The 23,755-nt window shown below is 32.4% G+C and overlaps 1 protein-coding gene across 1 annotated transcript in view; it reads right to left on the bottom strand.

The window, feature by feature from the left end:
- MICU3 (mitochondrial calcium uptake 3) overlaps positions 1 to 23,755 on the bottom strand; it is a 76,965-nt gene that overhangs the window by 15,212 nt on the left and 37,998 nt on the right. The window contains exons 6-11 of the mRNA XM_019664790.1: positions 21,340 to 21,422; positions 18,401 to 18,472; positions 16,573 to 16,611; positions 6,986 to 7,081; positions 981 to 1,081; positions 286 to 457 (exon numbers count right to left, since the gene is read on the bottom strand). Of these exons, the coding sequence (XP_019520335.1) occupies positions 286 to 457; positions 981 to 1,081; positions 6,986 to 7,081; positions 16,573 to 16,611; positions 18,401 to 18,472; positions 21,340 to 21,422 (563 nt within the window). The remainder of the gene's footprint in view (positions 1 to 285; positions 458 to 980; positions 1,082 to 6,985; positions 7,082 to 16,572; positions 16,612 to 18,400; positions 18,473 to 21,339; positions 21,423 to 23,755) is intronic.

Raw genomic sequence — 23,755 nt, forward strand, 5'->3', positions numbered from 1 at the left:
AGAATGGAAGAGAATTTTCTTGGAAAATGATATTCATAATCCAAATAAAACAACTACTAACAACCATAAGGTTTTTATAATACCTAAGAAAAATATGGATATCTACCCAGAATTTTAATCAATTTTAAAAATTTAGCCAAGGCACTTAGGACACATAGGAAAAAAGAATGAAATATATCCAAATATTTCTATTAATCCACAGAGGAGCAAAAGAACTAATAGGACAAAATATATTTTTTGACCTACATAACATATGCAACAAAATAAATATGGGGGATTAGATACCTTTTCTTCAGGTATACTGTAACGCACATTTTCCAAAAATACTGATGTATTTTCCACATTTGTATATCGTAAAAGAATATGAGCAAAATCTTCTTCGCTGATAGTATTCATCCCATTCGAGTAGGAAAGGAATTCTATTTCTAGAACTTCTGTTTGGAGGTTATCCATGAATCTATGACAAAAATATATAAAGAATGAATGAGATAAATGAAGAGTTATGGTAACAGATGGTACTTAGCCTCTCAGGGTTTTGGCTTCCTCATATATAAAAGGAGGAGAACAAACATACCTTGCAGGGTAGTGACGAGACTTAAAGGAGTTAAGGTGTAGTGTCTAGTGTTTCCTGCAGTAAATACTATATACATTATTATTTATTATTATTATTATTATTATTATTATTACTACTTTGGCTTATTGAGACTAAGAAATTGGTAATATACTTTCTTCTGATTATATAGGAAATGACAATACATATATCCAGACATTTTTTTTTATCATTCAGTAGCTTCCTGTTATAGTTATCAATGTAAACACTGGTAAATAGAACTGATGAAAGTGGATATTTGTTATGCATAGTACCTTCAGCTGAGATGAAACCAGCAAAAAGATTTGTATCACTGCACTATATGATTCTAAAGACTTTTCTGACTTTAGCATGTTAACATTTTTTAATACAAATAAAAAAGTAAGCTCACCTATAAAAATCTTCAAAGTTGAGCTCAGCTTTTCCTTTTTTTCCAAAAAAGTGTACAAGAAGTGTAGTATCTGTTACTAAACTTGTAATGTCATCAGCACGCTTAAAAAAAAAATCACAATTTAAAAATTAGCAATAAAACAGAATAGGGATACCCAATACCCCTCAAAGAATTTTATCAACACATAAATATCAAGAATGTAAATATATTAACATTAGATTGAAAAGCATAAGGCTGTATTAATAAATGCTATTATAGTTAAAATGAAGTTCAAAATTAGAAAATAGAAATATGAATAAAAATCTATCTTTATCTTCAAAAACATTTTTAAAGATATTTTAGGAAGTTTTCAACCTCAAATTGTGCATACAGGGTATCTATATTTAAATTATCTACAATAGTTGAACTCCTTTAGTAATCATGTAAATATTTTATTTTTATTTAAGTAATTTAAAGTATAAATTTTCCTACTCAGCCTGAAAAATCCATTTTTTCAGGATGTTCAAAGAGGTGAAGTCTTCAGATGTACTGAACATATGGGGCGGACAAAGGAATGGTCTCAAGCTTCACAAAATAACTTCTCTTAACCATGATACTCTTCTATTCTATTCCATATTTATGATACGTTAAATAGGAGATACTATATTTTGAAAGAGAAACTACAGTAATATTACTTTGTAATTTACATCATCTATACTGTTTTTCAAAGAAAAGTCTAACATTATTTTTTGAATGGATAAGAAATTAATTCCAGAGGGTTTTTCCTTCCCCACTCAACTTGATAAACCAAGTTCCAACAAGTGTATTCTTAAAATAGCTTAATTATAGTCCTTTTAAAGTTCAATGTCTATGGAAATCTTCCTTTCCTTTTATGTAGCTTTAGAGATTTTTTTCCTTTCTTTCTTTCCCTCCCTCCCGTCTCTTCATTTCCCTACTCTTCTTTTTCTTTCCTTCCTTCTTAAGTTGTCCATTAACTCATGCCTATCTTATAAACTCAAGCACAGTAACATTTACATGATTATAATTCTCCCATATACTCCATAGAAAGCATAAGAAACAGAAAGCATATACTTCTCTACAAAGGATCAGTTGTCTCACCCGTCTTTCACACACTAAATTTTGGTAATCCTTTGATTCCTCATAGCCTCTTTCCAATCTTTCACGAAGATGGTTTCATAACATTTATAGGATCTTTATTTCATTTCTCCCTAAACCAAATATTAGTCTCTTCTAATGACTAGTATGGGATTATAGCGACTGCATCTTCTGATTGGTCTTTTTCCCTCCAACATGCCCTTTTTCAATTCATGACACTTTTTCTAAACTAATCTCTCCGCTACATTGATTAACTCATGTCTCTTTTAAAAAGTCCAACATGTAGGGTATCTTCTATTTTAAATTGCCTAAAATTGTTGAAATTCTTAGTAATCATCTAAATAATCTATATTTATGTTATTTAGTTTGGATTTTTCTAAATAACCTCTAGCATATAACCTCCTTATAACTGGTTTAGAAGATCTCTGTTATTTCTCAGTTTAGTTTGCTGACAAGTTCCAAGTATTCTCAGGAGTTGGAATAACCAAGATGTTTCCTGTAATACAACCAACTTCTTTGAAGCTCTGATTGCTGGTGGGGGTGGGGGAATAACAGGCAGGAAGCCAGATGTCACATACTATCTTTTAAATATACCTTCTTGAGCAAACCTATTATGGATGCTGAGGAATATTGTGGTGCTCGAGTTTCATTTGACAGTAGACTCATGTAATTTTGAGTCATGTTCAAAAGGCACTACTACCTTCACCAGTAGCTTTAGGTTGAGTAGGGAGCCTGCAGTATCAGAAACAGGACAGGATTTAAAATCAGAAGGCCGAGGGTCACCGACTTCTTTGACCTTCAGCTACCTTATCTATAAAATGGGAATAACCCTATCTATAATAACAATTTTGAGGATGATTAGAATATGAGTGTCAATGAAGTATACAAATGTTCTTCTTGGTAGTCATAAGATGCTTTGAAAAAAAGCGTGAAACCTTTGGGGGGAAGATATTTCATTTTAATTATAGACATTCTTTTGTGATTGTATATACTTAAGTCTAATCTGTCTATTATGCATGGAACAGCTTAAATTAGTAGGGGAAGGAAATATTTGAGAAGGTATGCCTAAATGGATCATAAGGGTGGACGCTCTCGACAATCAGAAGTCAGCATGAAGAACCGGGGTATCCATCTGGAAGCTAGAGGAATGGAAGGTGGGGAAATGGGTGAGAGGAAGGGGGCTGGTGTTTTAGAAAAAGTTGCTTACTTTTTATAAGCAGTAGGTGGTGAGCAAATACGATGATGAGCTTGAGAGTCAGATTTCTGGGCTTGAATTCTAACTTCTTTCCTTATTAGTTAAGTGACTTTGGGGAAGTTAATTTCTCTGAGGATATTATTATCCTCAGGAATAACAACAGTTCCTACTCTAAATGGTTGTTGCGAGCATTAGGTAACACATTTGTAAATCACTTAGCACTATAACTGGCATGTTGTAAATGCCTAATCAATGTTAGCTATTATTATTTTTGCCATATCAATATATTTCAAGAAGTTGAAAAAGGACTAGACAAGATAGAAAATAATGGTGAAGCGTACTGCAAACAACAACAACAACAAAAACACTTTTAAGTGGGATACTTTTACTCCTGTTTTGTTATTGGAACTACACATATTAACAGAGATCTGAAAATGAAAAGCCTTAAAATGAGACGTTACAGGACAACAAAAGTTAGTGAGCTCCAACACCGTAATTATAGAACATTGTCTCTAGTACTGTGATGTCCTTTACCTCAAGACACATACATGGAAATAAGATGGCTGTGTTTTACACAGGTTTTAAATAATGACCTCATTCAGCCAGTTTTTCTCATGCCCGTTGAGCAGAGCAGATCTTCATTTACAGTCTTTCATCATCAAAATCTTATTAGACTTAGGTTGCACTTATCCAGATAATCCAGACCCACAGAGGCATAAGTAACCGTTTGACATTAGAGGGAAAAAATTAGAAAATGGAAATGGTGAAAACTCCCCCCCATGACCAATTCAGTGAAACAGAGCGCTGTTGGGAGTCATTGAAAACTATACCACTGTCCTTGGTATCCAAACAGTGTTATGTAACTTAACTCACAGGAGGATTGAGATAAAAATAGAGATTTATCCCTTTGATTCTTGCGCTCATTGTTAAAATAAAATGAATTCAGGTGTTTTCATAACAAAGCGAGAAAAAGACACAAAAGAACTCCATGGGTCATTTACATGAAAGGCCATTATCTAACTTTGTTTTGGTAGAATTTACTTAAAATGATTTAATCAACATTGAAATAAACAAATTATTAAATTTGCATGAAATAAAGATATGTCAAACTATAAAAATAAAAAGTTTTAAGGATATTACTTCAACATATTTTTATTGGTTACAATGTAATAATCTTATCAAGCTCTATTTGAGGGCTGGAGGAAATCTTCAAACTCTTGATTTGTTAGCAATGTTCTGAATAATCTATTGAAATTTATTAAGGACAGTAAAGTTTAAAGCAAATAAAAAATTTTTAATTTGACTTATAAAACTCAAAACAGTATCTATAATCTGGTACTCATAGACTGTATTCAACAGTTATAAGATAGGTTTATATATTGTACTATGAATTTATTATCTATTATTGTAATTAGAAAGTGGTATCAGCTGTGGCATATTCAAATTTTTATTATAACATGATTTTACCACAACTGAAAAAAAATCTATTGTTAGATACAGCCTTGGAATAAGAATACGAGGCTAATCTCAAGTTCATTTACAATATTTAAAGAGAAATGCTTTATTTCAATATTTACATTTTAAATATATAAGAAACAAAGAAATACAGATATATTTCCAAGCTTTCTTTCCTAACCAACTTGAATCCTGAAATACGGATACTCTAAACATTTCAATTTTACACTGGCATCAGTAGTAACCTATCTATAAAGAATTAGAATATGTTGTAACTTAACTACAGTTAATTTTCCATATCCTCTCTAATGTGGGAGGGTAGTAAGAGAGGTAATTCCCAAATAATTATTTTACTTTGGAATACAATAGAAGTTTTGATTTATTTTCTTCTTTTTCTTTTCTACTTTCTCCTCTCCATCATATTTATTTCAATGTTTGAGTCCATTAATTAATTAATTTAGCAGCTTATAACTATAGTATGGATTGATTACAGCCCATGGTGTGCTAGTAAACTGGCAATTGGAGGGGAGCCGGAGGGCGGGCGGGGGGAGGAATAGCCTGATTTGTAGTGTTTGCCAATTTCTATGGTATTAACACTCCTATCATGGCCACTTCCAAGGTACCATGTTACAGAATGATGAGTTGGGAAGAGATGGGCAGAATTCGTTCTGCAGAGCCATAAAAGCCAGCTCCAGCACACCTCTGACAGAGCGATACACATGTTCAGAAGGTCTTATAATCATATCATATGATCTTTGAGTGTGAGAGCTGACTTGTCTTCTGATATTAAACCTCCCAAGATTTAGATTAAATTCAACATCTAATTAGCAGGTTGTGTCTAATTGTGAGAATTTCTAGCAGAGTTAAATGAGATTAAAGATAGGTTGGAGGCTGAGAGGTGGGTGGGGAGAAACAAGTGACGTAACTTAATTTGAAGCTAGGCCACAGTGGCTTATCGTGGGGACTTTAAGAGCTGGTGTCCCCAGTTGCTCTTACTCTTAGGCCATGAAAAGTAAAGGCTCACAGTAGTGCCTTTACTTTGTGCCTGTATAAATAATTACAGAATTACAAATTTCTAAAATATCTGTAAATGGAACGTCTATCACCACTTTATGCCTACAAATAATTCAAATTTAAAAGGTAATTTAAAAAGGTTAATTGCTCATCATAATTACATATTTATATGTCACAGACAGATTAGAGATAGGGAAAAATGCTGTATTTGTTTTGGAAATTTAAAATTGAGCACAAGGACAAAATGAACATTTCCAGGTGTTTGCCCTAGTCTAGAGGTATCAACTGAGTAACACTGTGTATATGGATAATAAAAGTTACATATGATTCCAGTTTACTGTTCCAGATATTTTTTAGGTGTAATTTTTAAGTCAAACTTTGGAAAAATAAGTGAAAAAAAGATAATGGAAAATACATCTCTCAGTATTTACTGAAAAGTCCTTTGTGGTAAGACTGATAGGCATCTCTAATAAAATCTTAAAACTTCTTAATTGGAAACATAAAATAGTGTTTATCTACAAGACATAGCCCATCTTTTAGGATGACAAATCCTTACGAGCAGTGGCATAATCAAAGTGGGATGGTGGAAGCAGTCTACCTGAGTACAACAATAAGGTGTGTGTCTCTACAAAATTCAACAATAACAATGAATAATGGTCAGGGTGCTTTTTTTGTTTTCTATGCACTGGCAATTCTAAACAATATCAAGGTGAAATCTTCCGCCCTTCCTTGACTGACTTGCTCATACCACACCTGCTCCACACCCTTCTCTTGGTAAGGTACTCACCATTAATATTAGGAAATTTAATTGTTTAAATCTACCGTAACTGTAAAGCATTAACTATCTTTTACCAAGTTAAAAGTTTCAACATTTCATGTATCATTGAAAATTGTAAGGTTAAAACAGTCAGTGAAACTGTATACTAAAACAGTATTTTAAATTTTCTGAAAGTGATCTTTCAGTAAAAAAATAACAACATTTCCTTTTAATGAAGTTGGAAAGGCATGCTTTCTACAATAAGCAAGTTGATTTAATATAGACTCTTATAGGTAACCCTGCAGCCCCTGCCAGCACAGTTGACATATTCAAATATACCATTTATATATAAAAATCATTGCTTTACTGGATTAAAAGAAAAACGATAAAATATATTTTTGGTTTCATCATTGTGACTCTAAAATGAAATGAGGACTAGATTAACAATATGGCAAATAGTACAATGACCTGGTTGAGGCTTAATTATACCTCTGCGAGGTCTGAAAAGAGCGCTTGGCTTGTGTTACGTCTCAGTGTATCCCAATAGCTTCTGGAGACAAGTTCCTCAGCATCTGTTTTAAGTACCTGTAGAAGTTTTAAGAAGCACAACTGAAATCTAAAGAATAGTCACAAAGAATGATAATTTATACACTTTAAATCTCTTCTAGCCAACCTTGAAAAGAAAACACATTAGCTTACCTTTTTTTGTTTTCTGCCGCACACAACAGTATCACATTACATTGCTGGTAAACCCAGGGTATTTTAAAGGTGTAATGGTATATAACCACTATTTCTAAGTACAATGTGGCTTTGTCAAAGAGAAGCATATTCTTCACCCCTTCCCCCATGTCATTCTACTGAAACATGCGTAACTTCTAAGAACGTGTGAAATAAAAATTGTATTCACACCTTACGTGAATTCATTTGTAGAAGAGTTTGGTAATTTTGTAGCAACCTATAAAAATCCTGTTTAATTTAAAAATGAATTATTGTTGGCTAGCATACATTGTGTTAGTGCATCATAGAATCAAAATGACCATATCCATACTTTAGAGAAAGAAAATTTCAACTAATCCAAAACTTGTCAAAAAGAAACATGCCAGTTTAAATCACTCAAAACTACTCAGGGATTTGATAGGAGTGTCTATTGTTAATAGATAAGGTATTTCTAATCTATTACAAGGACAGAACACTAGCTTCAAACTCAGTATTGGATAGTCTGGAAAAGGTGATATCAAGATTAAGAAGGGTAGTGTAATCTTGATATGAAAACATAGAACTATAAACTTAAGTGTTTATAGAGAGTCTATAAACATATAAGTTTATAGAAACTTGGGTAAACAAAAATAAGTAAAAGCAGTTGCTGTCAGGATTTATCAGGGAAGATTTCACAGGTTCTCAGGCTTGATGTTCTTATGGTTAACGTGAGAAAATAATACTGCATAATATACTTAGGAATGAGTGGCTGATGATAAGAGAACTTTTATTTGTGCATGTGTTAATTTTTAAAAGTCCAATGCCATTAATAAAATTATAATGCATCTGAGAATTACTTCAAAGATCTGTTTTAATTCATTATTAACTAGAAAATACTGTTTACTTCCCATATTTTAATAAAATCTTTTTAAAAAGACAATAATATAGTAATTTAGCAGGAATCACTTATATAACATAGACATATTTATTATTATAAATGTAGCAATATGACAGAATCCACTCATCACCCTCTTTATTAATTAAACTTTGACTAAACATTTATAAACTAAATAAGTATAATGAGCTGAATATAGAACTAACACAGCTCATTTTCTTTTATATAGGAATGGTAGAACTTCAATAAATGGTAGCTAGGTTATAAATACTCTGCAAATATTATCTAAATATTTTGAATGTGGATATACTTTTAAATTATAACTTAGAAAGTTAGTATATGATAAAAAAAGGAATTATTAGACCTATCAAACTAGAAAATAAGGCTTACTATACTATTATTAGGAGGGTAATGGGAATGATTTGCTTTGTGAGGCCATGCCTCTTGCCTACTTCCAAACACTCGTCACCATCTCTCTCTAATCTCTCTCTCTCTCTACAGAAAAAATATATTTTCTGAACATAGAAAAGAGGTAAATATGCTCAAATATATTGATTACCTTTGAATGGTGGCATTAGAATATTTTTTATTTTCTTCTTTTTACTTTCCTATATTTTAAAATATTTTAAGAATGTATATTTATCTATCAGGATAATATGCAACTTTTTAAATAAAAAAGTCTTATTTAGAATACAACAGCTTACTAGTCCCCTCCTACAGAAAGCTATCCAACTCTTAATTTAGCTCCAAAGATGGAATTATGATAGTATACATAATAGATACATAATAGAATTGCTTCAAGTGGCTATATTTGTTTTTGTTTTATCTTATACAGTCTTTTATAATGTTTATGAGAGAAGAGACATATTCTCACAGCAACTATGTCATGCCTTGTATTAAATAAATACATGATACATAACCAACAGAAAAAATAGCTAATATATCGGTGATTTTCTTGGCAATACATAGATTCCTATATATACATGTGTCTGTTAAGGAGCAAGTATTTAATTTTTAATTAATGACTTGGATGATGAAATTAAGAGTAAATTTTCACAACATGCAAAACTAATAGAAAACTTTAATACCAGAAAATATAATAGGATATTTAAAATAAACTTCAGGTAGCCATAAAAATCAGAATAGATTGCAATAGCAAGAAATGCAAAGCAAATACAAAACCACAACATATGCATACAGGCTAAGGGAAGACTGATAGGGGAAAATGCCCCAATATAACTGAGCACTGTGATGGTTATGAAACAGGTATTAGAATGTTTGATATGTACTATAAATAGTGGAAAAAATTGCAGACTTCTTGAAGTCTTCTTAGTGTCTTTGATTACTATATGAGCTTTAGGCCTCCTTATCAGAGTATACATTAGGTGTAAACCTTTATTAAAGGAGGTAAAAGAAGAAATAGATGGTCCAGAAGAACTTTAAAATGGATGGCACAGTCATAATGATGTCCTGAATGTACTGTCTACTGTAAGTTTGATATATTTTTAGCCTAAGTTTAGTCTGTAAATAGTAGACCTTCCCTAAACTTTGAAGTTTTGGTCAAGCGTTCCCTATGCATTTTTGGCTGACCCAAAATAGGATCCTATTCAAGACATTCTGTGATACTTACAATAGGAAGGAAGGAAGGAAAGAAGGAAGGAAGGAAGGAAGGAAGGAAGGAAGGAAGGANGGAAGGAAGGAAGGAAGGAAGGAAGGAAGGAAGGAAGGAGAGAAGGAAGGAAAGAAGGAAGGAAGGAAGGAAGGAAGGAAGGAAGGAAGGAGGAAGGCAGGGAGGGAGGGAAGGAATGAAGGAGCTATAGTCTGAAAAATTCATATGTTGATATCCTAACTGCCAAGGTGATGATATTAGGAGGTGGCGGGGCGTTGGAGAGGAGATTATGTCAGGAGTGCAGAGCCTTCATGAATGGGAACCTCTTGTAAAAGAGGCTCAAGAAACCTCCCTTGCCCCCTTCTACCATGTGAGGACACAGCAAGAAGGTGTCTTCTATGAACCAGGAGGTAGGCCCTCATCAGCCACCACACGGAATCTGCTGGCTCCATGATCTTGGACTCCCCAGCTTCCATAACTGTGAGAAATGTTTGTTCTTTATAAGCCACTCAGTTTATGGTATTTTTGTTACAGCAGCCCAAATGGACTAAGGTAGAAGGAAAGAAGAAAGCATGAAAATAAAAGAAAGTAAAGATGGAAGGAAGAAAAAAGGAAGGAAGGAAAGAAGGAAGGAAGGAAGGAAGGAAGGAAGGAAGGAAGGAAGGGGAAAAAAAGGAAGTTAGGAAAAAAGAGGACTAATTTAGAGATGGGAATAGATCACTGTGGTAAACAGAATAATAGCTCCCTAAAGTTGTCCATGCCCAATCAGACAAATACCCTATATACAGTTAGGGTGTGAGAAAGGTTTGCCTACTCAGAGAGAAGGCAAACTATGAAAAAAAAACAAAAAAGCAGCAGCCCATAGAATCAGATAGTAAATGGTCGTTACTATTAGTGATATTTAAAAACACACAGAGAAAAAATAAAAACAAAGAAATGAAAGAAAGCTATATCTTTATAATCTGTGCCACTATGACAACTGTGGCCTGAAATACTATAATCTGAGAATTTAATTTAAAGTTTCATGGAACTGTAGTTCCCGTCAGGGTGTTATAGACACACACACACACACACACACACACACACACACACACACACACAATCTTCCAGGAAAAACATACCCTTAAACCAGTTCTTAAATAATCCACACAGATGCATTACAACAAATACATACATACTCACAACACAAAATTACTAAACACAAAAGAACATAAGCTATCATAAGTGAGAACCAGCAGAAATAACAAACAATAGAAACAGACATTCAGACTTCAGATATTCAAATTATTAGATATGGAATACAAAATAAGTTTAAGCTTAAAGAATGTGAAGCTGTTTTGAAAGGATTTTTCAAGAAAAACAGACTACCAAGAATTATTAGGCTGATTAGAAAAAAACAATACAAATAAAACTTCTAGAAATACAAAAAATGGAACCACTGAAATTTAACATCATATTAAATATAGCTAGAGAGGGAATTAGTGAACCAAACAATAATATGAATAAATTATACAGAATACAATGTGAAAAGATAAAAGTATGGTAAATTATTAAAGAGAAGTTTAGAGACATAGAAGACAGCATGAATATCTATGAAAGTAATAATAGAGAAAATGGGAAGAGACAATATTCAGAGGTACTGGCAGTGAATATTCAAGAATTAATGAAAGAAAACCATCTTCATATTATTTGAGAAGCTAATAAATTTCATGATAGATAAGAGCAAAAAGAGACATATTACAGTAAAACTGTAGAATACCAAAGGCAAATGGAATCTTAAAAGAAGCAGAAAGAAAAGAGATTAGCTACAAGAGAATAATAGTTAGACTATTTATTTCAACAACAGAAGCCAGAAGACTGGGATGATATAATTTGCTGAGAATGAATGTCAACCTACAACATATCTAATAAAACTTTCAAAATAAGGGCATCTATACATATATTGAATCATTATGTTGTACACTTGAAACTACTATGTTATATGTAATTATATTTCAATTCTTAAAAGTAATAAAAATTTTAAAAACCCAAATTCATAGAATCATAACAGATTGGTGGTTGCCAGAGACCAATGGGAGTAGTGGTGGAAGTAGGGAAACGGGTGAAGGTGGTTAAAAGGTACCAACTCCCAGTTATAAGATAAATAAGCTCTGGGGATGTAATGTACAGCATGGTGACTATAGTTAACAATACTGTATTGTATATTAAAAGTTGCTAAGAGAGTAGATCTTAAAAGTTCTTTCACAAGAAAAAATATATGTAACTATTAGATGTGATGGATGTTAACTAAACTTATTGTGGTCATCATTTTGCAATATATACATATATCAAGTTATATTGTACACCTTAAACAAATACCATGTTTTATGTCAATCATATCTCAATAAAACTGGGGGGAAAATAAGGGCAAAATAAAGACAGTTCCAGAAAGAGGGTTTTTTAAAAAAGTTTACCAGAAGACCCTCACTTGGGTATATACTTTGTGAGTATAAGCTTATGAGATTTAGGAAAGGGTGAGAGTAAAGAGGGAATTAGTGAGTAAAGAGTATCAAATATGTAAGTAATTCTAAATAAACATTGATGGCATATATTTAAGAAGCCTAATTTGTGGATTAAAAAAAAAAAACCAAAGATAAACATTGTGCAATTTGAACTCATACCAGGAAGGGAATGAAAGATATTTAAGTATTTTAGACTATTTTTAAGAAAGAGAGTAAAGATATGGCCTAATTTAAGATTGTATTATTTTAAGTACACTTATTAAAATTTCAAGAATAACTACATAGAGAATAGAAATATATGTCTTCTAAACTAACATAGAGGAAAATAAAGGGGAAACATAATCTTCAGTTAATTCAGAAGAAGGTAGGAAAGAAGTATACAGAATGGGTAAAATAAATCCAAAAATAAATCCAAGTAAATTAGTAGTCACAGTAATGTAAATTGACTACATTTTCCAATTAAAGAGCAAGATTATCAACCCAGATAAATAGAAACAAATACAGAAAATATGCTTATAAAAAAGATACACCTAAAAATATAAGGAAAAAGAGGATGAAAAATATGTTCAAGGCTTCTTTTAATAAAAGGCTAGTAAATATCATTATTTTGACTTTGATACTGTGTTGCACAATGGTGCAAAAGCAATGGTGGGGAAAATTGCTGAAGCCTTAGTATAATGACAGCAGTGGCACCAAAGACCAAAGCCATTACTTTCTTCAGTTCCATATAACCATACTAAAAAAATTAAAAAGTTTCACTTAAGAACGTACTCACTGGAGAACAAACTTATAATGTTGTTAAACTGACCTTGAGCACACATTTTTTAAATATTTGGTGTGATGAAACTGGAAGTATGTATAAGGCACTTCTGCCTACTGAAGTAATGTGGTTGTCTTTAGAAAAAACATTTGTGTGATGGTTTGTACGAGTATTGCAAAGTGAAGTAGCCACTTTTTTCATGAACAATCATTTTTATTTGAAAGAACAGCTGACAGACAGTCTATGGTTGTTCAGACTTTGGTATTTGGCAGACATTATTTTGAAAAAGAGCCAAGTGAGCCTGTCACTCCAAGGGAAATGACTGATTGTATTTGTTGCCAAACTAACATACTGCAACAGATTGAATGCAGAAGCATCTATGAGGAGCCTGCTGTCCTCTGCTAAGCTAGACATTAAAGAGATTTGCAAAGAATGTAAAATACCACTCTCCTCACTACATTTTTAAGTTATTTTTTATAAAAAAATGTTTATGTTAACATGTGAGTTTTTAATTTTAAAAATGAATTAATAAGTATTTTTAAATTTCTTAGTTTTAATTTCTAATATGGTAAATATAGATAGATATAACCAATATAAAAGCTCTTTTGGGTCCTCAATAATTTTCAATAATGTAAAGGGGTCCAGAGACCAAAATGTTTGAGAACTGCTACTTACAGTAATAAAAGTGAATAAACTAGGACTAGATACAACAATGAAAATGAAATGGATAATCATAATGTTGAGTCAAAGAAGCAAGACACAGAAAAACTCATAACATAATCTCATTTATATGAAATATAAAAATGGGTAAAACTATGTTGTTTATGGTGCATATAAATATGTGGTAAAACTGTAAAGCAAAGAAGTGATTTACATTGTTATGATTGTAGTTATCATTTAGGAGAGAGGGAAGAATTATGATTGGAGAGACATAAGGGGTGTCTTATGGCATGGCAATGGTTATTTTTTATCTATATGGTGGTGAAACTTTTATTATTTATTTTATTTACATTTTATTTCTAGTATATTTCTGAACTAAAACTATATTTTAAAAATTGGAATGCTTCATCATCAGTAGATGAAAAAACAGAAAATAAAAAAAACATAAAGCAGAAAAATAACACAAAATATTAGTAAAAATAAAGGTATATATTTATTCTAACAACAAAATAGATTTTAAGGCTAAAACATTATTTCTAGAGATCTAGGGATAATATATAATAGAAGATTCAATGCATTAAAAAGACATAAGTATATTTTTATATAGGCAATGATGCTTCAAAATATAAAAATAACAGAAGTACCCGTAGAAATTGACAAGTCTATCACTGTAATGTATAACTTAACATACTAACTGACAGATCAAGCAGACAAAAACATTTGTAATGATAGAGATTTAAAACATATACTTAACATGTTTGATCTAATCTATCTATCTATCTATCTATCTATCTATCTATCTATCTATCTATCTATATGTATCTTAGAAATATAACTCTGTACCCCAAGTTGGAGAATACACAATTTTTCAAATATAGGTCATTTATGAATATTGACATTTTTTAGTCCATAAAACAAGTCTCAACACATGTCACAAAACAGTATAAAACTTGGTACATTTTCTGACCACAATGGAAATAGGACAATTAAGATAATCTTTACAAAACTTTAAAAAGTCACATATGACATACCAAAATCAAATATAATTGACTTTTACATTCTTTATTCTTTTGAATTTTTTATATTTCTTTTCATTACTGCGGTAAGATAATTAAAGTTGACTATATGAAAAATATGGAAAAAATCAAAGAGTTGCTTGTAACAGAGAAGGTTATTAGGTAACTAGCTTCATGAATAATAAAGCAAGAAATGCAACAAGAAATAATTTGACAGAATATAGGCATAACCTACTGTAGGAGTGATTAAATTTTGGAACAGGCTACTACAGAAGCCACAGAATCTTACAGTATAAGTCAAGAGGGCCTCTGCCTTTACTGAGAACTTCTTCTTAAAGGCAGCATCTAGGCTACATTCAGCTCCATGAACTGTACTGAAATTAGATACTTTTTCATTCCAGTTGATCTACAACTCTAGGAGTTAGCAGATAATTACTAGTTAATGCATAACATTATACTGATATATTTGTATAATAACTATACATCATATTTTTTCACATAAATTTTCAGGCTGTCTGAATTGTTTTTTAATTTTAAATAAAATTTCCTTACATTTTTTTAAAAATTATTTATGTGTTTAAAGGAAAAATATAAATTGCCATAGTTGGAAAATAGCTCATGCAATATGACATATTAAATTAGAAAAATAAATAATGAAGTCATAAGTATTAACATTTATTAAGTTTCATTGGGCATATGGCATAATTTTTATCTTGCACATTCTTATAGATTTTTTAAATGATTAACAGGAATCTTTTTAAAATTTTAAGAAAATGATAGATTTTATTTAATAGAAAACAGTAGTGAATATTATAAAAAAATTTTAAAGTATCTCATAAGGGATCAAAACAATTAGCCCATCATATGGGTCCCATGGACTTGGCTTGTTTTCCAACCCATTCTAGGTCCATTCCTTGTGACTTGGGCAAGATATCTTAGGTTTATTTTATGCTGAATTGGCTTCCCGCATATATCTTCACATCTAGAACAGAATTAGGTTTTATAGTTTGGACTTTTGATTATCCAATACAGGAAGAAGCACAGCTACTTTTAGTGTTGTACAGCATAACTGAACACTTTCAGCAGGATAATGCTGAATCAGTCACCCTGAATTCAAGGGCTTCCCTCAGGTGGACTTAGCATAATTTGAGGGATCCTTCTTCTAACCTTGGAGAAATTAAATGAACTGTGCATGTTTGCAAGTACATTCAAATGGGGTCAGGGCTTATTCTTAGTTGTTTAGTAGCTGGCTAACCAACAAGCTCCAATTTTCCCAGAGAAAGCAAAGAAGAAAAAGCTTAGCATGAGAAGAGTACATTTGGAAGATCATTTGTAGGAACTCCCAACTTTTCGAGGAAAAGGAGAGTCTGAAAATCATAATCCTCTTTGAGAAATATCATGATACATTGATCTATTAAACATACCAAGTGCCATCTTACACCACTTTTGTATAGACCATAAAAAATTGGCAGGCATCAAGGTTTTGGAAAAAAAATGGGTGAAAATACTGAAAACTAAGAAGTTTATCCATTAATATACCTCTTTATTAAAATTGAGAAAAGAAAGTATCACATAGATAGCTCTAGTTCTTAAAATATCTGAGTTCTGCAGGAGTATAGCCTGAAAATCTGTTCCATGATTTGCATTTAACTTTTCAAATACTGCTGAAAATATAAAATTTCAATTGTTTTATCAGAGTTTTTAGTTGTTCACTCATCTTTTCCTTGTTTTAATCTGAATTTAAAGATATATAATTACTCTATAAATTTTAGTCATCTCATAAATCTAGGAAAGAAATACAAAAGGTTGTACCGTATGATTGTCAATAAATTCCTAAACATTTTCAATAGCAAATACAGCTTTATATAACAAAATAACATTATCAAGTATAACAGGTGAGGGCTATTTACATAAAGAACATTTAAAGTATTGTACATACACTATTAGTAGGTGAATGGTATCCATAAAGTTGAAGACGCTGACATAGAGCACAAAGGGCCAAATGAAGTGTCACATTTCAGAATGAACCGAAGTATCGCAAAAGAAAAAAGAAAAAGATGACAAAATAATCAATTAGGACGGGCAAATCATTATGCTACATTCTATATAGAGCACACACACAATACAAGTGGGATAAATGTTAAAGATGAGTAGCAAAGTTTTTAAAATCTCATATAATTAAACATTAAATGAATCTGTGCTCATTTCAACCATTTTCATTGTAACTTTCTGATAGAACTACTGCTTTGAATAATATGCTCCTCTGAAGCACGCCGTTTTATTTAGACACACTTCAGCAATTCTATAGAGATGGGGGAAAATCTAGATGTAGCGGCAATGGCAGTGGGAATGGTATGAGACCTGCGGTGGAATCTTGTTCTCCTTTTATTAGTGTTACAACCATAGGCAAGTTAACGAATCTAAGATTTTCTCATTTATAAAACAGGTATGATACTTACCTGGGAGAACGTAATGAGGACCAAATGGGAGTAACATTTATAGTGGCTATGGCAGAGTGCTCAGCACATAAACATTGCAAGAAATGTTATGTTCATTTCCCTGTTTCCTTCTAAAGCAGTTTTATTTTGGTCATTTTTAAAAATTTACTTTTGATTTAATTTTGATGTAAATATTCGATTCAAAGTGGTATGTGGCTCTACTAATTAAAAGAGAACTTTAGGTTTTACAATTAGTTAACCTTTTTGAGTGTTATTATATTTCATGAACGTACTGTTGACTAAATGTTTTAGTTCATTTAACCCCATAGCAATTACATGTGGTCATTACTCCTATTATTCCTATATACAAATGAAGAAACTGAGGCACAGCGAGGTTAAGGACCTTGCTCAAGATCACCTAGGTAATAATGAATTGGCAGAGCTAATTTGCAAAAGAAACAATTACCATTTACATGCCAACAAAATTCACCGTGTTTCTGCTATCTAAGTATTAGATGAAGAAATATGCTGGAGTGGGTAAAAACGTAGATTTTGGAGCTGGCCAGCCATGGGTTAAAATCCTGGCTTTGCCATTTAGTAGCTATGTAATTTTGACAAAATACTTAACCTTTCCAGCTATTAGTTTCCTCATCTATAAATACAGATAATAAGAGAACTGTTGGGTAGTGTAATTGAGAAAATGCATGCAAAGCATCCAGTATAGTGCCTGATAGTAAGGTTTCAGTACCTGGTTGTTATTTTTTATTATGTGAAACTGGGATATTGTCAGGTGAAGTACTTGGGACAAGCAAAAAGAAATCTGGTAGGAAAATGTAGTGAAATGTTGCTTAACTCTACCTTCAGAATTATATGAAAACATCACTATCCCAGAAGAATCTATAATCTACATTTCTAAGAATGCAAAAAAAATATTATTTCCTTGTTTTTGCTTCAACATTCATATTGTTAGAGTACCACTAAATTCACTCACATGTGTAATTAAATCTTTGCAATTCACCTTTAAATTTTTACATGCATAATGATGTATATTAATCTATTATATGATATACCCTTCAAATCTCATGGGTAACAACAATATGAATAAAAATGATTTAATGAATGTAATATGGATACAGATGTTTAATATCAATATTTGATATAAATATTGATATTGATGCATATAAATACTGAAGCAATTTTTCTACATAAGGACTTTAGAAAGTTTTCAAGAAAGGGACAGCTCCAAAGTTACAGACTATTGTTTTTCAACATGAATAAAGTAATTCTCATCTAGAAAACCCATCTGAAACTACTATAAATTATTCTTACCAGCATTGCACGCTTTTCTTCATCTCCTTTAGTTTCTCTCTTTTCATTTTTTTTCCTGAATATCTCTTGAAGCTGAAAATGAAACCAATCAAGAATCAAATATCAAGCAAGGGTTTCTGGGTACCTACCTACCACCCTATGCTAGGTACATTCTGAAAACAAAGAAATTAGTTAGCTTCATCCATGAATGACATTAAAACTACTATAGATATATTTTCTAATACCAATTTTCTTTCCTGAGAAAAATACATCCTTTGTTATTAGCAATCCACGGTTAAGTTAAAAGTACAAAATTATAGTTTTACTTTATCTCTAAGACACACAGACATGGAGCCTGTGACACACACATAAAACGGGATGAAGCCTACTGAGGCGTAAGGATCACTGGAACAGAACTCAGGGTCTCTGGGTTTGAGCCCATCTTTAGTCACACACAAACTTTGTGGTGAAGCTTTCACTCAACCCTCTCTGGGCTCCAATTTGCTCATAAATGAAATGAGGATGGACCAGAGGGCCCGGAAGGTCTTTTTCCGGTAACTGAGCATTGTGGTGGGAACATAGACTCTGCACACACGTATAGCCCCTTGAGCAAGTTACTCCAATTACTTAGGGCTTGTTTTCCACATCAGGAACATGGAGATAATGCTTTACCTTATAGGAAATTCTTTTTCTCCAGCTTTATTGAGGTATGATCGACAGGTCTTATAAGAATGTTGTGCAGAGTAAATATTACAAGTAATTAGCACACTGACTGTCACATGGTAACTTTTCAATAAATGTTAGCTATTATTATAAATGGTATTAATTGCTCTTTAAAATCCTACTTTACAAATGGAAACCTAATCCTGCCTCTATTAAGTTTTCTGGTGAGGTCATTGTGTAATATGAACAGATATCTCAACTCTTCGTTTTGCTTTGTATGGCAATAGTTGAAAGTCATATAAAATGCTATTACCTCCCAAAATATGCGATAACAATTAAAAATACAGTATAAAATTATAAATGATTTATTAACGCATACATTTATTTCCACAGTGTTTCTGAGCAAAAAGCTTTTTTTTTTTTTTTTTAGCAAAGGTGATTAATAATCACTTTATAAACAGGTATGAGAATCATAGTTTTTAGGCCTCTACAAATAATAGCCCAACTCCACCTTTTGCTTTCAGGAACTCTTTGCTATTTACAAACAAAAAACAAACAAACAAAAACCATCACATATGAGGAAGCAGTACAGCCACTGCAGAGAGCAAACCACTGCTTTAAAGCAAGGGCAGCTTTCATAAGAGCTCCCTCTCTCCACAAACGGACAGTATTCCAAAAGACATCTATACAGGCAACTTCCAAAAGTTGACTGAGTTCCTTCCGAAAGTCAATCTTTAAGTCAGTGGGGTGGAACTTGGCAGTGTTGCCATAGAAAGCTTACTGAAAATCATTTAGATTACTAGGCCCATGAGGAGAGCCCTAAAATACAGGTGTACACTAACAGAACAAAACTGTATTAAAAACTACATCTGTCCATTTTAGGATGTGAGGAACATATTTCTATCATTCCAATGAACTGAAAACTCTCACCTCCCTACATCCTGAAAGTCACTAGAATGAGGGGTCCTCTCTGTTGCAGCTCCAATGGCTTGGCTCAGGGGCTGTACACAGCTACGGTCTACATGGGTATTAGATTAAGCCTTTTGCGAGATACTAGTAATTACACTGCTTGCTGCCTTTTGAATGACTACTAATTAGCTTTAAATGAGGATTTTTATCTCTTCTCTTTCCTACCATGGAAAAGAGTGATTTCATAGTTTCTCTTCCATGTTCTAGTGTCTGAAAAAAATACTAAGTTGTTGAAGAGGTTTTCTGAGGAATTTTTAATGGCTTGTTACAAAGGAAAAATAGAAAATAAAATGGCTATTTATGTCATCTTTCCCTTTTCTTTTTACTAGGAGAGTATAGGTGAATACAGAGTTGAACATAAATGCTAAAGTTAAACCTTGTTAATATAAGGAATATATTAATGTTAATCTCTATTTTGGAAGAAAAAAAACCCCCAGAATACCGTATTTCCCCATGTGTAAGATGCACCCTTTTCTGAAAATTTTGGTGTCTAAAAACTGGGTGCATCTTATACAGTGGTTGTATGAGCACAAAAACAAGCGCGAAAAAAGCAGTAAATGCAAGTAAAAAATATCTACAACCACTGTATAAGACGCACCCAATTTTTAGACCCCAAAGTTTTCGAAAAAGGGTGCAACTTATACATGGGGAAATACGGTAGGTATTTTGCTTCAGAAGTAGATGCAGGCTACATGGGTAAAAGAAATTTAAAAATTCTGAAAGGCGGGTGCGGGTGATAAGATGAATGAGCAGCTGATGATGCTGCCAGACCAGCACCAATGCTGGACCAGTCAGGTGAGAAAGATGGAAAGACAAATACCTAACAGCAATCTTACTACTTCCACTTTAGATCAGCCTTTGGTCAAAGACAGATGGGAACAGAAAAATGGGAACAGGACTGGAATATAAGGCAGTAATGAGTGAGAGAAAAAAGGAAAAACAAAAATCATAAATCCTATAATGAGAAGAAAGGGAAGTTCCTGAGGCAGAGTTGTGGTTAAGTGGCTGAAATGATGGGGATTGAGTATTAACAGGGCAGGTAAACACCTCGGGATTGCCTGTATCCACCCAATGGAAAAATCCGACACATTTTAAACTTCTAGAAAACGTGTAAACGACTATAATCATCTTTATATACTGAATATCATTTATATTCTTACAATGGAAATATTATTCAAAGTAGTAAGAATATACTTATTTATTAAATTAATGTGAAAACATAAAATTTTCACTTTCTTCTACGAAAGTATTCCAAGTAATGCAAAAACATAAAAATATAAATAAGCAATATTTAATTATGGATAAAATGCAGCATAGCATATACATACCACCAAAAACTCCTTTTTATCTACCATCTCATTGCCATCAGTGTCAAACATGTTGAAAGCTATTCTAAAGCCTGCATGTGGCTCTGCCAGAAAAAACAGAAAAGCATTTGTGAAGTGCAAAAATGTTTTCAAAGAATAAAATCCATATTAGCCGTGAACAGTTATTCATAGTCTGTACAGAAATACTTTCCTTAATGAAGAAATTAAAAGGAATATGTTACTATTATTTAAATTTAATAAGATATATAAGTATACATATTTCTGCTTCATATATTAGCTCATTTAGAAACAGAATTGATAATACACTTTAAAAGTAGTTGTGTGATACTTGTTGCATAGCACTGAAAGTAAAATTTGACTACCTTCCTTCCAAAAATAAATATTTCTTTTCCTTATCCAAAGTTTGTCAGTTTGTTTAAAAGGAACATATCAGCTCATCACATATGAAATATTTTCAGTATGTTCAATTACTAAGAACAGAAGAAAAAAGAAAAATATGACACAATGGACCAGTCCAAATTTTTGGGAAAATTATAATGGAAATGATCCATGAAAATAAATTTCAAGCATGAGAGATTACATATTTGAGTTTAAACTTCTAGAAGTTTCAAAAACAGAAATATAAAATAAAAGAAACTTGAATAATTCCCAATTCCCCCCAAAATACAAGCAAGTATTGCTTTTCTCAGAAAGACAAACTTTCACACACTATGAACTGCTTTAATTTTATGAACTCTATAATGAGGTTCAACCCCTTTCCTCTTTTCACTTCTAAAGCATAAAGAAGAAAATTTGGACAGAAGCAAACTTGAATGTGTCCCTCAAAGAGGAGTTCAGTGTACATGATTTTTTTTTTTCTTCAAAACATTTGACCTACTCTTTTGAGATGACTGGCAAAATGTTAAAAATGGGACCTCCCACAGACACACTTGCCATTACCTGTTTGGAAGTCTTAACCTAGCAAAAGAGAAGCATATAGACCTACTTTATTAACCAGTAACAGCTGTCTCTGAAAATAGAGGAAACGGAAGCCAGTCTTTTATGGAAGTTCATTTCTTGCATGTACTTTAGGAATCTAAACTTACTTTCATGATTATTCACTTGAGAAAGAAACAAAAAGTTATATACCATGTCTGATAATCAAGTTTTAAGCTTTAAAAAGATCTTGAAAATACACCTAGAAAGGATGTCCTTACAAGCACTGTTTGGAAGGGAAAATAAAGTTAAAATAATAAAAAGTAGAGGAGAAAACTATAGACAGGTAACAGATTATCTAACTCACTTCCTGCCAGCTCTCTTTCACACTTTTCTTGGTTTTCATCTAAACAACATCCATGATTTTAAAATTCAAACTCGTAGAAGTTTCTAAGACGGGTCCAAAAAAAGATTCACAGCATACAAATATTCTAACCTTTCCATAGAAAGCAAAACCCACCATATGTATTTTTCCCAACACCCTTAAGTCATACCCTGTCCTGTCTGAACAAGTGACTTTCTTAACCAGTTCCATTTTATTCTAACCTATCACTGCTGGGTTAGGTACTTATGACTTCAAATTTTGCATCCAAAGTTGTTCTAACTAACAAGATGACTTTTTAACAAGTCTCTGAGACACTCTTTGGTACCCCCTCCACTAATTTTCATAGTGGCATTCATCATTGATTGGACTCGAATCATCATAGTTCTTGTTTCTATACATCTCCACAAATCCCCACAATTGGAAATTCCACTAGCGATATTTTCAACCATTCCTTTTTTCATTCATTTATGGACTGCTTGGAGAGGCTACCACGTGTCAGACACTGTTCTTGACACAGAAATGGACAAAAAAGATAAAATCATTCCCATCATGGACCTTGCATTCAAGTGTGGTGAGACCGACAAGAACATGTAAACCAATAAACAAACACTTTCAAATCATGTGGGTACTATGAAGAAGATAAAACATTGTGAAGGGATAAAAAGAGAGAGAGATGGGAGAGGGAGCTATATTAGGGAGGATGATCAAGTAAGGATTCTCTAAGAATTCACATTTCAAAGGAAACCTGAATGATGTTTATTATGACGAGGCTGTTGAGGCAAAGCACTTACGCAGAGGGAGCAGAAAGTACCATTTCCTGAGGTGGGAATAAAGGGACAGAAAGGTCAGGTGGCTGCAGTATAGTGGACTAGGGCATGTAAGTTCCACCATTACGCGAAATGAAATTTAATTGAAAACCTTAGTAAATGCTTCATATACGTAGTTCATGAAAACTGCTGCATATGAAAGGAAGAGAATAACAAAACCGTTTTAGGATGTATCATGGGTATTCTGATAGACTCACTAGTTAAAAGCCTCATTCTTTCACACTAGTCTTGCTGAGAATGTGATTTGAATGAGTAGGAAATTTACAAATCACTACATGTCCTGAACTTT

The sequence above is a fragment of the Hipposideros armiger genome, unplaced genomic scaffold (assembly GCF_001890085.2).
Source record: "Hipposideros armiger isolate ML-2016 unplaced genomic scaffold, ASM189008v1 scaffold_430, whole genome shotgun sequence".
NCBI lineage: Eukaryota > Metazoa > Chordata > Mammalia > Chiroptera > Hipposideridae > Hipposideros > Hipposideros armiger.